The following is a 15,000-nucleotide window of genomic DNA, read 5'->3' as shown; positions in this document are numbered from 1 at the left end:
GCTAGCTCTTGCATGTACTGATTCTAATGAAGACACCAAATACATTCAAGATGTATCTGACATACTAAGACAAACGTGGAAGCATTTTGAGAACTCACCCAAGCGAATGGCATTATTGATGAAAGTACTAACAAATGTCAATGAAGTGAGAGTGAGCTGAACCAAAGGCAAGAAGGTGTTGGCCAAAAAACTGAAAAAAGCTTGCAAACCTAGATGGCTAAGCTTTGACAAATCAGTAGAAGCTATGAAACAACAGTACTGTGGTGTAATACAAACACTGCAAGAGTTAGATAGCATACACAATGATGCCACAGCAGCTGGCCTTTTAAAGAAGATGAAGAATGCAAAGTTTATTGGAGCACTGTACATTTTAGCAGAGGTTCTTCCAGTTCTTTTGAGTCTTTTTCACACATTTCAAAGAAGCAACATAAATTCCTCCCTTATTCAACCACAAATCAAAGCAACCAAACAACATTTGAACAGAATTGTTGAGGATGACATCCCTATGGACAAACTACAAGCAGATGTCGATAGCTTTACAAATCTTGGATGTGATATCACATTTCCCCCCACCTCGTATCAACAAATGCAAAGCCTTACACAAAGGTATGTAGCAGCTCTATCAAATAATTTGGATCAAAGAACTGATTTGTTTCAAGCTCTGTTATTAGTGCCTTCAGTATCTTTGATCCAGTAAATGTGCCAGCACATGAAGCTGATGGTTTTCAAGAGTATGGACATTCCATTGCCAACATTTTAACCAAACACTTTCTCCAGATTGAAACAGAAGAAGTCCAAAAGCTAAAATCAGAGAAGCTTCCAGCAGAGTGGTCTCATCTGAAATACCATGTGAATGATAACAATAAGAAGATGATTCCAATAGAAGTGAAGTCTGGTTAAAGTAGAACCACCAATACAGAATGGTTTCTTCTTCATCTCCTTAAGAATAAATCTTCTTTTGTTACATTCTTCCCCCTCCATCTCTACATTGCTGAAGTAGTTGTCAGTTTGCCAGTTAGTAATGCGTGGCCAGAGAGGGGTGCCAGTGCAGTAAAGAACGTTAAGACTCGTCTAAGAAGCAGGCTCCAAAATGACATGCTGCAACAAATACTAGCTGTGGGAATAAATGGACCAGGTGTCCAGAGCTGCTTGCCTGTTGTAAAAGAAGCTGCCAGAGTCTGGCTTGAGGCAAAGGAGAGAAGAAAACTTCCAAAGGTACCAAAGTCAGATAATCCTACTTCAGAGCCATCTCAGGTGATTGTCCAGTGTGAAACAAAGGAAATGGGAGTGCAATGTGAAAGGGAGGAGACAATTGCTGTTCAGAGTGGTACAGCTGCAGATAGAGAGCATGAGGAAAATGTAAATGAGGAAGACCTTGATGAAGTTTTAGAGGCCCTTAATCTGCAATCAAAAGGTTCAGAGAGTGACACTGACTGTGACTCTGACTCCGCTTTTGGATCTGACAACGATGACTTGGCATTTTAGTTCTTTCTAACATGGCCAAATGCTGAGTCAAGCTAACTCTGTGTTAATAATTGTTTCAACTACTTTTGAGAGAATGAAACTAATTCAAATCAATACACACAAACAGTGACAAAAGGAGTTTCTATTTGTATATTTTCTGCCTTGAATGGCCTTGACGTTCTACAAAACCTTTACTTTAATGGACTACTGCCCTTTTTGGGGTGTAGTCTGGTCCCATTATAAGGATTCCAAGAAAAGAAAGATGTTCAGTAAAATTTATGGTTGTTTCTAATAAATAATTATTTCTTAAAACCAAATTTGCTTTCCAAAAGGCTCAAAATGGCAAATCTTACCTTCTATATTTTGAAGTTTTTCGGAGGGGGGAGGGGAGGGGGCATGCTGCAAGACCCCTGTAGAGGTTCGTGCCAGTGGTACTCGCTTCTCCCTCCACCTACTTTTATATTTCAGCCGTCTACATCAAAACTTATTGAGAACCCTGACACTTAAAGGACTGAATGCACTCCCACATGTGCGAGAATGCTCGGATGAGTATAATTTTAATAAGTAAAATCACCCAAGAAATCCATTGATGAACAAAAATGTCTCTAAATAAAAGATTTTAATTCAGAAAATTTATTTGGAAAGATAGCATTCCAATGTTTACCAGATATAAATTTTGGTGATTGATGATTAGAATATAGTGGATTGAACTGATAAAATATGACTAGAGGAGCTACAAATACCATAATCATAAAAAAAAAATATATGTAAAATGGCATTTTCTTTATGATAACAGTAAAAAAAAACAACAACAACATAATATGGTAAAAATCTTTGAAAGTCAGTCATGCAGTTAAGCTACATTTGTTCAAACTGATATTAATAACATCCATCAGATTTAGAATAGTATACATTTGTTTTTAAACATCTTTTTTACAGTTGTATTACCCAACTCTTCTTCAATCATTTATCACCTTTTTGTATGCATAACATAACTTGCTTCATACCTTTTATCTCTCGGAGGAATCTGAGTCTTTCTACATCAGACAATGGTTTTGTCCTTTGAAGATCCTGTTCTTGTTTGCGAAGGATCTCACACATAAACTCTACAACTGGCTGACATTTATAGAAAGCTGTTGCTGAAACTATGATCAAGTCAAAAGGTTTAATTTCTCAGTAACATGGTCAGAGTTTTAGGGATTATTCTCTATCTTGGTACAGCTAATGACCTCAGACAAACCTTTGGTTATATTTGACCCTACTGTTAGTGGAGGCTTCTTTTTATTTTCCCCTTAAACCATTTGACCCTTAACAGTGACTGGCATCCAATTTCTCCTAACACAGTAACCCTGGTACTGCCAAGATCTCCTTAGCAATTCTCCTTACTGTCTGCCATACAATTCTTATGATGTTAGTTTGGAGAATTTGGTATTGAATCAACATATAATTCCCTTGCTGATGTTTTTCTTTATTCTCATCACTTGTCTGCTTAATATTGTATTGATAATTATAGTAAGGAGAAATTGTCTTGGTCAGTCATGGGAGTGAAAGAGTTAAGGTGGCAAGAATAAAGGAAATGATAACCAGCTTGAGAAGCTCTTGATTTTTGATCAAATTCTCCTTGTCAGCACCTTGAGAAATGAATAGAGAACAGTATGGAGAATATGCATACTGATGTTAGTGTGTAAAAGATTAACTCTTCCAGTTATCAACAGAAAATTACAGCGTCACAAGATTTTTGTGCTACAAAAACTTAAGACACTAACAAATAATCTCCTCATATAATCCTGCCTTGACTCCAAAATACTACTAACATCAAAATACAACACCAAAATAATACATCAGCAGTATGTATATGGTTTATTTTAACACTCCTGCTGCAAAGTGTACATCATTGCACTAACCATCAATGTTGAGCATCATCTTCCACTGAGACGGTCGGACACTCTGATGAAAGCCAAACCAGACCTCACGCCCACTCTCCAAGGGATGGTAGTAACCTTCAGGAGGCGAGAAGAAAGATCTTCCAACACGTATATACTTCATGGATGGCAAATGTCTTAACACCACATCAAGAGCTTGTATAGTCTCAAATGGAATTTGATTGTGTTTTCCTTCCAATGCTTGTTCCAATGCAAATAAGCTGACTTGTGCAACCCACTTGACTGTAACCTAAACCAAAATCAAATTTTATTACACGACTCGGGCAGTCAGAGGGCCAATAACTAAAATCAACCAATCAAAATGCTCTATTGCCGGTCCAATATTCTCTAAGTATTGGACCGGGCACTGTCCCGAATGGTCACGAATGATACCGCACTTGTGTCCCTTTGAACTTCAGTCGTATAATAAATCTCTTATTAACCAAGCTTGCTTGGGACCGTACTGGAAGAATATCGGCCCTCGGTCTCTTTTGTATGGACCTCGCTGCGCTCGGTCCGTACTGTCAAGACCTCGGGCCAATACTCTCCCAGTACGGCCCTCGCGCTTGGTTAATAAGATATATGTTGTGCATATCGTCTGCAATAAAACAGCTAAGGCCAATTAAACCTTGTACCTGTATACAGTACATTACTGTTTCTATGCTGATAGGTACCTTTATAAGTTGTACAACTCCCCCAAATTCTTAACTTCTTGTCTTAAAACTTCAAATCCTTCACTGCCAAACTTTCACACTCATTATCATACCTGTAATTCTGCCACAGATTTTTTATTCTGCAAGCGCAGAATCTCTGAGAATCTTTTAAAATACCTTACATGCTAACAATATCTCAGAGTTAATATATTTTCTATTTATATTTTCACTAAGTATCTGCATAACAATGTATCAATTTTGTAAAGAGAAACAATTTGATGGTCGCCTCTGGGAGAAAAAGATTTTCATCCAGAAACACTACTCCAAGATGGCCGAAACCTGTTTAGTGCCGAGTATGACCTATAAAAGAAGCTACTGTCCTATTAATTATGACACAGATTTTGATAAAGCTCAGTGGAAGACATGATCATAAAAAATTGTCATTTCTAATAATGCTGTACAGCTGTGATTATCAAGTAACGCAACTTGACAGAATTTATAGCAATACAAAAATTTGAAGCTATATTCAATTGATTTCCAAGACCAGACTTGTTTTTCTTACCTTAAAGACCTTGTCTTTACTGTTCTCAGTTGGAAGTGTTACTTCAAAATCAATCTGAAATTTTCAGTATCTTAAATCAAAGTAGTTGAGGCAGAGCAAAGTTCAGCAAAATTCACCATTTTAGGATAAAATAATTATTATAATAATACCGAGAGATTTTTATAGCACCATATCCACGGGCTTTTTGGGCTTTGGCCAGACTGCATTGAGGCATTTACAATTTTTTTGAAAAAAATCTTTCCAGATGCCCCCCATCCACCCCCCCACCCCACCCCATTTCCCTTGGCAATATAAGAAGACAAAGTTAAGACAGTTGAAAACAAAATAAATTTAGTTTATATGATCACAAACATGCATCATGCGTGTTTGTGACCAAAATAGTTGCAGGTTTCTATGTAAACATCACACTTACTGGTTTTCTTCCAATCGGTAAAGCCTTACTGCTGTAGAGGTTTTTTCTTCCATCGAAAACAGGCCTCTCACCCTCAAAAACTTTGTGGTACACATTCACCATTGCTTCTACGACATCTCGGTTTACCCGTTTTGGATACTTATCGGGAGATATGCTAAGATCGTAGTGATGTATGTCACCTTTGGGAGGGCGAACTTGAAAAAAATTTGTTCTGAGAGCAATTGGTTTTCCCACTGTTCCAAAGTTAGGTCTTTTTGGTGGAGCAAAATCTCCACCTACACGATTGGCTGTAAACATAAACGCAAGTTACAACAGGAAAAATTAAATAAGGCACTAAATCATGGTTAATTGCATGCATAGTGTGACAGCCTTTGGATTAAATTTGTCAGGTCAAAACTAGATTAATACGATATTGCTCGAGCAATCAACCTGAACTCGCTGTCAGGTTGGCAATCTTTCCATCTGACAGTGCTTGTTGAGTTGTTTTATCATCAAACTATAATTTAGCATAGTTTTTCACTGCTAATTTTCAAGATTTTGCCAAAAAATGTTTAGAATAGAGGTAAAGACAGACCAATACAGACTCCCTATCTCGCTTTTGTGGTCGCATTGCATTTTCAAATTTCTGACAGCCAAGTCAGGGTGCTATCAGAGGGTCTCAAATTCATCCCAACACCTGTGACAAACAAATGTAAAATCAGGCCAACTCTTGTGAGATCTGTTTGTAAGATGAATGCCCTTCCATTACACCTTTCATTGACAAAACAAAGGACCAAATTCATTTCATATCAAACTGGATGCCACAGGTTCAGCCTTTTATTGCCCTTAAGAGCTACTTGGAAACTGTCATAGCACAACTTGCAGAGATTACTTTATCCATGCCATAAAACAATTTGTAACGCAACAAGGTCACTGCTCTAAAAGAGTTGAAAAACAACTCTGCTTTAAACCCTCTAAAAAGCAACGCTACAACAATCATCATGAATAAGACAGACAAAAGAAAAAAAAGAGGCCAAAGTGCAACTCAACAACTGAGTTCACTAAAAACTCTACAAGGCACCAACAGTAAAAAACATGCAAGAGGAAAAAGTTAGGGATATCATTGACCAAATGCATCTAGGAAAACACATCAATGACATGACTAAGAAATGGTTTTCACAAACTCCCAGTCTACCTCGATATATACAATCAGCCCTTCCTAAAAACAATTGTTACATAAAATCTTATCATCTCTTACAAAAGGGAAAATCCCTTGCGTCAAGCTTGTGAAAGCAAAAATACAATTGCCTTCACTCTCTGTTTGGATTATAAACAATAAAGCCACGTCGCATAAATATTTGCACATTGAATCTTTATGTTTAATTAACGATTACTCCAAAATCCTTTTGAAAATTATCTTTACCTTATTTAACAATTGGTTCATGCTTTAGCGTGCACTATCGAGTTATGGAGCACGCGGGAAGTTTGGAGAGCACGAAAGAAGCGTAAGAGTTGCCAGAGGCGATAGCCGAGGGAAACTCTAGCTTCTTGAGTGCTCTCCAAACTTCCCACCTGCTCCATAACTCGATAGTGCACAGCTGAAAGCATGAACCAATTGTTTTAGAACATAGCCGGTGGAATTGTGCATCAAATCCGACGCGAAAAACGGACAACAATATCAGTTGAAGCGAATCGTGACGGCGCTGATGCCGAGTCTCCTTTTCCTTTGTTTTTCTCTTTTTCTGCCTCATTTAAGAGCTCTAGCCCATGGGAAAAGGTCGAAACATTGTCTTCGTTTTCGGAATAGCAGGCCCAGTTTCTGTTAGTATCCATTATTGTCGCGAAATATATTATTTTTCCCCGCGCTAGCAATGGCCGCTCGCGCGAAAAAAACATTTTTCTGGCGAAGTCGGATTTGCTGACGCTATCAGCGTGCACTATCGGGATTTTGAGCACGCTTACGTATAATGAATTTGATTGCGCGACTCTGCTAGCTATGTTCTAATAGAAAATATATCGGTATTATCCCTTTGGTTTCGTTAGATTTCGCCTGATTACGTTCGTTTCGTTTCGCAAAATAGTACAGTATCAGTCATGTTGCAGTCGATGTGACAAAATAGAAACCTAACCTGGGTTATTCGACGCCATTCATCCCACACAAGTTTCTTCGGTTACGCTAACTGGCATCCATCAAAAATCTTCCGAAAACGTCACACATTAGTCTTTGTTTTCACCCACGTGACCTATACCTTGACAACGGTTGCTACGCCGCCATATTGGTGTCGTATTATTCAAACATTTCGCGTGTTATCAAAGCTTTAGAAATATTCTTCATCATGGTTCATTGTATTATGGTTGATTGTTTTCATAATAGTGGAAAGACGAAAGGTATAGGGTTTTATAGGATTCCAGTTGTAGTCACTAACCAAGGAGAAAAAGCAGAAGAGCTAAGCAGAGAACGAAGAGAAAGATGGATCGCCGCCATTAGCCGCGACGACATCACTTCGAAGGATGTCCTCAGTAATGAAAGAGTCTGTGGACGACATTTCGTGTCAGGACAATCTGCAAAACCCTGGGATAAGTACAACGTCGACTGGGTTCCTACTTTGAATCTCGGGAAGACAAAATATCAACAGGAAAACCACGACATTAAAGAGGCAAGAGCTAAACGAGCGAAGGAACGCCGCAAAAGATCACTCGAGCGTCAAGAACGCGAGGCAGCTGAGAAACGAAAGAAAATCGATGTCAGTGGCCTTCCCGTCCGTGATGTGGATTTCAGTGATCCTAAAGAAGGATCATCCAAGGAAATTGATTCTTCTGAGGATATTTTTGATCACGATAGCGCATTTCAAGACCACACTTGCTCAACTCTCGTTGACAGTTCAACTCAAACCCAAGTTGATGTATCTGAAGTTATGACTCAAACCGAAGAGTTTGAATACCTTTTCAAAGAATCCTATAAGCCAATTGATCGAGATTTTTTTGATTCTGATGAAAAAGTTCGCTTTTATTCTGGACTGCCTTCAATGGATATCTTAATGACCGTCCTTGACTTTGTGTCACCCCACATCAAACGAAGAACCCAAAAACTTAGCCTTTTCCAGGAAATGATTATCGTGTTGATGAAACTGAGACTGAATATGCCTTATCAAGACTTAGCCTATCGTTTTCAAGTATCTGTGACAACAATATCAAGAATATTTTCATCATGGTTACCAGTGATGGATCAGCATTTGTCCCCACTAATTTACTGGCCTGAAAGACACCAGCTATGGAAGACAATGCCTCTTTGTTTCCAACAAGCCTTTGGAACCAAAGTCACTGTTGTTATTGACTGTTTTGAGATTTTTATTGATAAGCCTACAAACTTGTTAGCTCGAGCTCAGACATTTTCATCCTACAAGCATCACAATACTATCAAAGTACTGATTGGTATTTCTCCCCAAGGAGCTATTTCCTTTGTGTCAGAAGCATGGGGAGGACGTACCTCTGATAAGTTCTTGACAGAAAACTGTGGCATTCTTGAAAAACTTTTGCCAGGTGACATGGTTATGGCAGACCGGGGTTTCACAATCACAGAAAGTGTTGCTCTCAAACAGGCAAGACTTGTGATACCAGCCTACACGAAAGGGAGGGAACAGCTGGATCCTATTGATGTGGAAAAAACAAGAGCTCTAGCAAGTGTACGGATACATGTTGAGAGGGTGATTGGTTTGCTGTGTCGCAAGTATACTATTCTTCAAAGCACACTTCCCACTGATTTCTTGAACAATGACAATGGACAGGATGAAGTACCAATTATTGACAGAATTATTAAAGTATGTTCAGCTCTTGTAAACCTGTGTCCACCCATTGTACCATTTGATTAGCTCCATACTTCATACAGTACTATTATAGTCATATATTGTAGCTAATGAAATGATATGATGGGGTGGAGAATCTGTGTATAATTTAAGAAATATTATAACCCCATGAAAAGAGAGCAAGTGACTGGGAATGAGCACTGTGTAACATTAATAATTTAAGAAAATATACTTCCATTACAAGAAGGATCGACAACAATGACAACATTTTATTTGTGCTGTGTATATATATTTACAAAAATTATATGAATTAAAATATAAATTATGTTTTCAGGGGGCAGTAAGGACTGTTTATTGAGCACAGCTGCTTAAAATAGCTTGAGTTCATTATTCTTCTTGGATTTTTTTTTTTAATGACTGCTACTCTTGAGATTAGCATGAAACAACAAAACAACATTTTTAGTGTTAAATGTATTCAAAAATGTGGAAAAACTTTGATTTCACCAGCTCTCAAACATTGAAGTAAATGTGGTCTCATTCTTGGGATGTCAAACATAAAATCTGAAGGGTTGAGTTCAAACACAAGGCATGTTGCAAATGCTACAGCAAAAACGCCACAGTCACTGCCATTCATTTGTTGCTGCACTGGTACAACTTCAATGCCAACAAAGTTATCTGGTAGCAGATCTTTAACTTGCTGCTCAACTTCATCATCAATAATGTCATTGTACAGACTGTCGTACAAATTAACACATCCTGATGTGCAACCAATAGAACTAATGCACACCCAATGTGAATTACCCGTATGTAAGATTTGAACAAAGTCACTGGTCATAATGTCAAAGTTCCTTACTCTTCCAAGAGTTGGTCTTTGAAAACCCTCAATGAGAGGATTTACTTTCTTGATGCATATTTGTGCTGCCTGTATTATTTTGCAATCCAACCAGCCATCAGGAGATGAGATTATGTCATAGTCATGCTCATCTAGATCTCCAAAAGATGCAATTCTGTTAGCTACACCTTTAGTCACACAGATTATTTCTAAGTCCTCATCACTTTCATATTCATCTCCAGTACAGTATTTATTTGACTCATTTTCATGTAGATCTTCAAAAGATTCAGAAGCTGTTCTGCTTTCAGTCACACAGGGTATTTCTATGTCCTTGTCACTTTCATATTCAGTTCCAGACACAACTGAAGCTGATGGATTATTGACAGTACATGTAGTAGTGGTGGTATAAGAAGAACATGTGGTAGGAATAGTTAATGAAGACTTGTCTGCAGGTTTTTTCTTCACTTTGCAATTTTTGCAGACCCAATATAGCTTGCTGTTATTGGGCATCCTCTTGTAGTTTAGACATTTCAGATGGAAAAATTTCCCACTCTGACATTGACTATGACATTTCAGCAGCTTTTCCCCTACAACAGGTTTAGCTTTGCAAACACAAATGGACTGTAATTTCATTGCTTCATCGAAATCAGGGTTCTTTTGATAATCAGGCTTGATCTTAGTAACTCTCTTGGCTTTCTTACATTCTGGAAGTAACTGGCAGCTTGGACAGTACCATACTTTGGGTAAGGGATCAGATATCCCTAAACATGAGAGGTGAAACTCAATGAATGGGCACTTGGGGTTTTGACAAGGCACTGTGCTTTCTTCTGGTTTGGGTTTTCTGCAGTAGCAAACAGGCTTTACATCACCTGCTGGTACAGGTGCAGCAATTTCATGCTTCCTGGTGTACCATCTTCCTAAGATTTCAGGTAGGATACAAGATCTCCACACTTTGGTGAGTTTTGGAAGAACTGATTCCCAGTGTGAAATGTCCTTGTAAATTCTCTCCAATAAAAACCTTGTTTGATTGTTATTGTCAAAAGAGCACACAACAAAGTCACAATACTGAGAGTCTGTGATAAACAACTGTTGCTGTACTTGAAAAAAGTACTGGTGATTTCTCTTGAGCTGTACCTTTCCATTGACGTTTTCAAGACATGAATTCTTCTTTTCCACATAACTTTCAAGGTCACAGTTTTCAATGTTGTAAGGGCATTTGACTTCTCCACAACCATTCCCACAGCATGAACATGATACCAAAAAATCTGGAGTAGCATTTATCCAGGGGTGCTGTTTATCCACTATCATACCACATTGTTCAACTTTCAGATCTCTGTGAGTCTCTAGCATAGTCTTGGTATAAGCATTCACTGCAGCACTCTCATTCTTACGGCCATGACTGATTGCTTTAGTAGTAACTTTGAACAGATCAGGATATGAGATGGACTTAATTAAGGATTGTGATGGCATAGCAGGGTTAGTATGAGCTACTGCCCAACTCAGAGATGCACCAATGCGCCCAGCTCTGTGCCTGAAAAATGCATTTCCTTTAGCCTGTTCCCTGGTGTCTTGCTCAATTAATTCTACCTGTGATTCTGAAATAGTCAGATCAATATTTTCACACTTTTCTAGGAGTTCTGGATATGACAAGTCAAAATTACATGGATCAAAAAGGTCAGAAATGGTTGGGATACTTCTACTTTTCATGATAAACTGTTCAGAATAGGGTTCAATCAAGCTTAAGGCAACAGGTTTGAACTTGCACTCATTTATTTTGGCAAGGAAATGTTTAAGCTCAGTTCCTCCAGATGTAACCCGTTCTGTCGAGACCTTAGCTTTCTTTGTAGTGCAAGGTGCTGATAAGGAATGACTTGCACTCATTTATTTTGGCAAGGAAATGTTTAAGCTCAGTTCCTCCAGATGTAACCCGTTCTGTCGAGACCTTAGCTTTCTTTGTAGTGCAAGGTGAAGAGGAAGGTGGAGAGTTTTCTGATAGTCCCTCAATACAGGCATCTAAGTTATCTTTCAACTTTTTCGCCGACTTGAAGTTGATATCTTTGACCCTAGCATAAGGAACCTCACTCAGATATGTCGGTAACAACCACGTGCACTTTACTTGCGTACATGCCAGCGTTTCATTAATTCTCGTTGAAGCTTCGATATGAAATAAAATACTTGCAATATGTGAGCAAGTCTCAGCTAGTCCAGCTTTACAACCAAGGCAGTGGGCTGATAACACGGTTCCCTCCTTATTAGTAATAATCCAAACTGCAAATGGTCGCTCATTCATTCGTTGAGAATGTCTCACCTTTCCGATCACCACGAATTTTTCACCTATGACTTTGCCTTCAACACTGGAAATAAAACCCGACACCATCTGATTGTAGGCCTCCAAGCTTTTGAAAGCTTTGAACTGTTTCTTTGTGTAATAACTCGTATCGATAACCAAATAGCACAGGAGATCTGTAGCTTCTATGGGTGGTAAACATTGTGGATCTAACTTTGCGTAGATCAATGTAGCGGGATCGATCCCCACGAGTGATATTTTTTCTAAATACCTTTGTTTAACATGTGGCTCTAGTCTTTTAACATAGTCGCTTAAAGGTATATTGCAAATATCTTCCTTTTTTTCTTCCTTTTTGATGTTTTCAGAAATTTTGTCCAAATCACGCGACATACTTTTAAAGAATCATGCACCAAAACACTGCATTTTGACATATGCTAATAAGCTTTTGCGACACCAATATGGCGGACGCCTAATTTGCATATGCTGTGACGTCACGTGAAAACCAAGGGGAGTTTGAGCAAATCACTACGGCTGGCGCTGCTTCGGCTACCGGAAGTAAAATTGTCAAGGAACGAGTCATTGCGCATGTCAGTGGTTCCCATCCGGCCGTAGCGGGAAATACTTCTACGCGAGTGGGAAGGTTTCGGCGTAGTCTGTGGTACGTGAACTTATCTCGCTTCTTTCTTCGCTTTATACATTCTCCTGAGCAATTTTAACTATTGAAATACACTTAACATCTTTAAAAATAGCTTATCGGGAATATTTATTAAGCTTGCTGTCCCTTACCGAGTGAATCTGCCTTTATTTTTGCCGCCGGGTTTGTCGAAGGATCGAAGCAGTGTGCACATGGAGAACGCAGTGAACGCAAGGAGAAATGCGTAGATAGAAAGTCTAACTTTTCCTTTTCAAACCTCAAAGACTACTTAAAATTCAAATAGCTGAAGCCGAGGAATGACGAGGGTTATGAGGGACCGTGTAGAAGCTTTGCTTTGGTGTCTGTAAGCTCCAAACTGGCAATTTTACAACACGTAAGCTTAAATATTTTAATTCACTCATTCACTGTGCACAGGATCGCTTACAATTTTTTTTTCCAAACGTTAGAATCCCTCGTCCCTGTGAACGAAGTCATTTTGAGTTTTTAGAAGTGCAAATACTACTGCGAAGACGCTTAATTTATTGGTTTTAAACTTCTCAGCCGTACTAGGTTTGTAGTTCGCGTTGCTTAAAGTTGAATAGGGACTTTAAGCAACGAGAGCGGGGACGGCGACGGGGACTCCTAAACCCGCGTAAGACTGGGGAGAGAACGCCGTCGTGGCGGGAATTTCTAAACAGTTAAGCAGCCATTACAAAACGCCGCTCACTATGTCTTTGAAAGAAGTTCGAAATCAACTTTTGATTAGCCACAGTGATGGTTTGATAAACGATGAGGAACTTCTACTCCTGTACGATTTAAACAGGTCCGATAATGTCGATCTTCCGTATAATTCTTATCCTGGTTTTGACTTCGATGATTTAGAAGACGACGAGTGCCGTTCAGAGTTTCGTTTCTACAAGAACGACTTACCACTTCTAGCCGAAGTATTAGGGATTCCTGAGGTAGTGGAATGCTATCCAAGAAGTATCTGTAGTGGATTGGAGGCTCTTTGCATTTTTCTAAAGAGACATAGCTATCCTTGTCGATATTCAGACATGATAGCTCGCTTTGGGAAGCCTGTTCCAGTGTTGTGCATGATAAACAACTACATGATCGACTACATTTACCAGGCACACAGTCACAGAATTTTGCAGTGGAATGATAGCATCCTCAACCCTCATTCGCTGGAAAAATACAGTAACGCCATAACAGCTAAGGGATCCCCCTTGGATAACTGTTTTGGCTTTATTGATGGGACAGTTAGACCAATAAGCAAGCCTGGCCAAAATCGGCGCATTGTCTACAATGGTCACAAAAGAGTTCACGGTGTAAAATTCCAATCCGTGGCATTACCAAATGGAATTATTGGAAATATGTATGGACCAATCGGTAAGGGAAATGGAATATAAAATTACCCTTCAGAAAAAGAACCGAAAATTTTTAATCAAAATGTTTTTAATTTGTCTTCTTTTTTTCATAGAGGGGAGACGACACGACGCTGCCATGCTAGCAGACTCCAATCTTCTTCAAGATATGCAACGCTATGCTTTTTCACCTGGGCCAGCGGGTCGTCCACTTTGTGTTTATGGAGACCCCGCCTACCCATTGAGGGTGCACCTCCAGACCCCTTTTAGAAACATGATACTCACCCCACAGATCGTAAATTTTAATAAGGCTATGAGCTCAGTGAGAGTCTCTGTAGAGTGGCTCTTTGGAGACATAGTTGAGTACTTCAAGTTTGTAGATTTCAAAAAGAACCTCAAGATTGGACTTTCTTCAATAGGAAAGATGTACATTGTTTGTGCCTTGTTAAGAAATGCATTAACATGCTTATATGGCAACACAACCTCCGAGTTTTTTGAGCTGGATCCACCCAACTTGGAAGAATACTTTGCTTAATTTTAGGGAGGGAGGATAAGGATTTGCCAGACATTAAAGAATATTAATAACATTTAATATATTTAATACATTCTGCTGTGTAGCTTGATGGGATGGGAGGGGGAAGTATAATATCCTTTCTCATGTTTGACCCCTGGGGTACTTTAAAGTAAAGTTACAGAGAGCCGCATGTAGGTACTAATGAAGTCATATTACCTCTAAAATAACTACATATTTTCCAAGTACTTTTGGTTTGAATTTTAAAATGACTTCCCATCCCCCCTCTCCAAAAAAAGGCTAAACTCTTCTTGTTGTCACAAAAAAAGAACAAATATGCAACCAACACAAATATCAAAATCGAATATTTCAAACTTAATAAAAGGTTTGCTCCTCCCTATGCCTTTAACATTTCCATGTACCCCATCTGCTTACGTAGGGGGGCTTGCGACCCTGTACGTTTCATAAGCCACGCCCAATATCCAGATACAAAATTATTTTAAGTAATCCTCATCTATGAGTCATTACCAGGTCAAGAATAAAACTAATTGGCCATTTCAGATTTTGCAATAAATTT

The 15,000-nt window shown here is 38.9% G+C and overlaps 6 protein-coding genes across 30 annotated transcripts in view; 3 read left to right on the top strand and 3 right to left on the bottom strand.

The window, feature by feature from the left end:
- The window catches only part of LOC148740216 (protein argonaute-2-like), a 41,779-nt gene extending 34,569 nt beyond the window's left edge, over positions 1-7,210 (bottom strand). For 2 of the 4 annotated variants that reach the window (XR_015996512.1, XM_088748406.1), the window contains exons 1-5: positions 7,122-7,183; positions 5,014-5,300; positions 4,602-4,655; positions 3,369-3,636; positions 2,472-2,609 (exon numbers count right to left, since the gene is read on the bottom strand). Coding sequence is in view for 2 of the 4 variants with exons in the window: in XM_088748406.1 (XP_088604532.1) it covers positions 2,472-2,609; positions 3,369-3,636; positions 4,602-4,655; positions 5,014-5,300; positions 7,122-7,140 (766 nt within the window). In the remaining 2 variants the exon portion in view is untranslated. Of the gene's footprint in view, positions 1-2,471; positions 2,610-3,368; positions 3,637-4,601; positions 4,656-5,013; positions 5,301-7,121 lie in introns of all 4 variants that reach the window. The other 2 variants (XR_015996513.1, XM_088748407.1) reach the window with 2 other exon arrangements.
- The window catches only part of LOC148740211 (uncharacterized), a 70,309-nt gene that overhangs the window by 45,448 nt on the left and 9,861 nt on the right, over positions 1-15,000 (top strand). The window lies entirely within an intron of this gene.
- LOC148740215 (uncharacterized) lies at positions 7,225-9,128 on the top strand. Its single transcript, XM_088748412.1, has one exon. It carries the CDS (start codon positions 7,329-7,331, stop codon positions 8,859-8,861), a length of 1,533 nt encoding a protein of 510 aa, XP_088604538.1. The 5' UTR covers positions 7,225-7,328; the 3' UTR covers positions 8,862-9,128.
- On the bottom strand, positions 9,039-12,414 carry LOC148740214 (uncharacterized). The gene is made up of 2 exons (XM_088748443.1): positions 11,570-12,414; positions 9,039-11,457 (listed from the first exon to the last, which is right to left on the bottom strand). The coding sequence occupies exons 1-2, from the start codon at positions 12,302-12,304 to the stop codon at positions 9,271-9,273; spliced, it is 2,922 nt and encodes a 973-aa protein (XP_088604569.1). The 5' UTR covers positions 12,305-12,414; the 3' UTR covers positions 9,039-9,270.
- On the top strand, positions 13,152-14,517 carry LOC148740213 (uncharacterized). Its single transcript, XM_088748422.1, has 2 exons — positions 13,152-13,937; positions 14,029-14,517. Exons 1-2 carry the CDS (start codon positions 13,277-13,279, stop codon positions 14,445-14,447), a joined length of 1,080 nt encoding a protein of 359 aa, XP_088604548.1. The 5' UTR covers positions 13,152-13,276; the 3' UTR covers positions 14,448-14,517.
- LOC148740212 (uncharacterized) overlaps positions 14,481-15,000 on the bottom strand; it is a 2,756-nt gene continuing 2,236 nt past the window's right edge. For all 3 annotated transcript variants that reach the window (XM_088748424.1, XM_088748425.1, XM_088748423.1), the window contains one exon: positions 14,481-15,000. This exon is cut by the window's right edge and continues 1,138 nt beyond it. The gene's annotated coding sequence lies outside the window, so the exon portion shown is untranslated.

Source organism: Stylophora pistillata, chromosome 2 (assembly GCF_964205215.1).
Source record: "Stylophora pistillata chromosome 2, jaStyPist1.2, whole genome shotgun sequence".
NCBI lineage: Eukaryota > Metazoa > Cnidaria > Anthozoa > Scleractinia > Pocilloporidae > Stylophora > Stylophora pistillata.
This window is presented reverse-complemented; position numbering and strand designations above follow the sequence as displayed.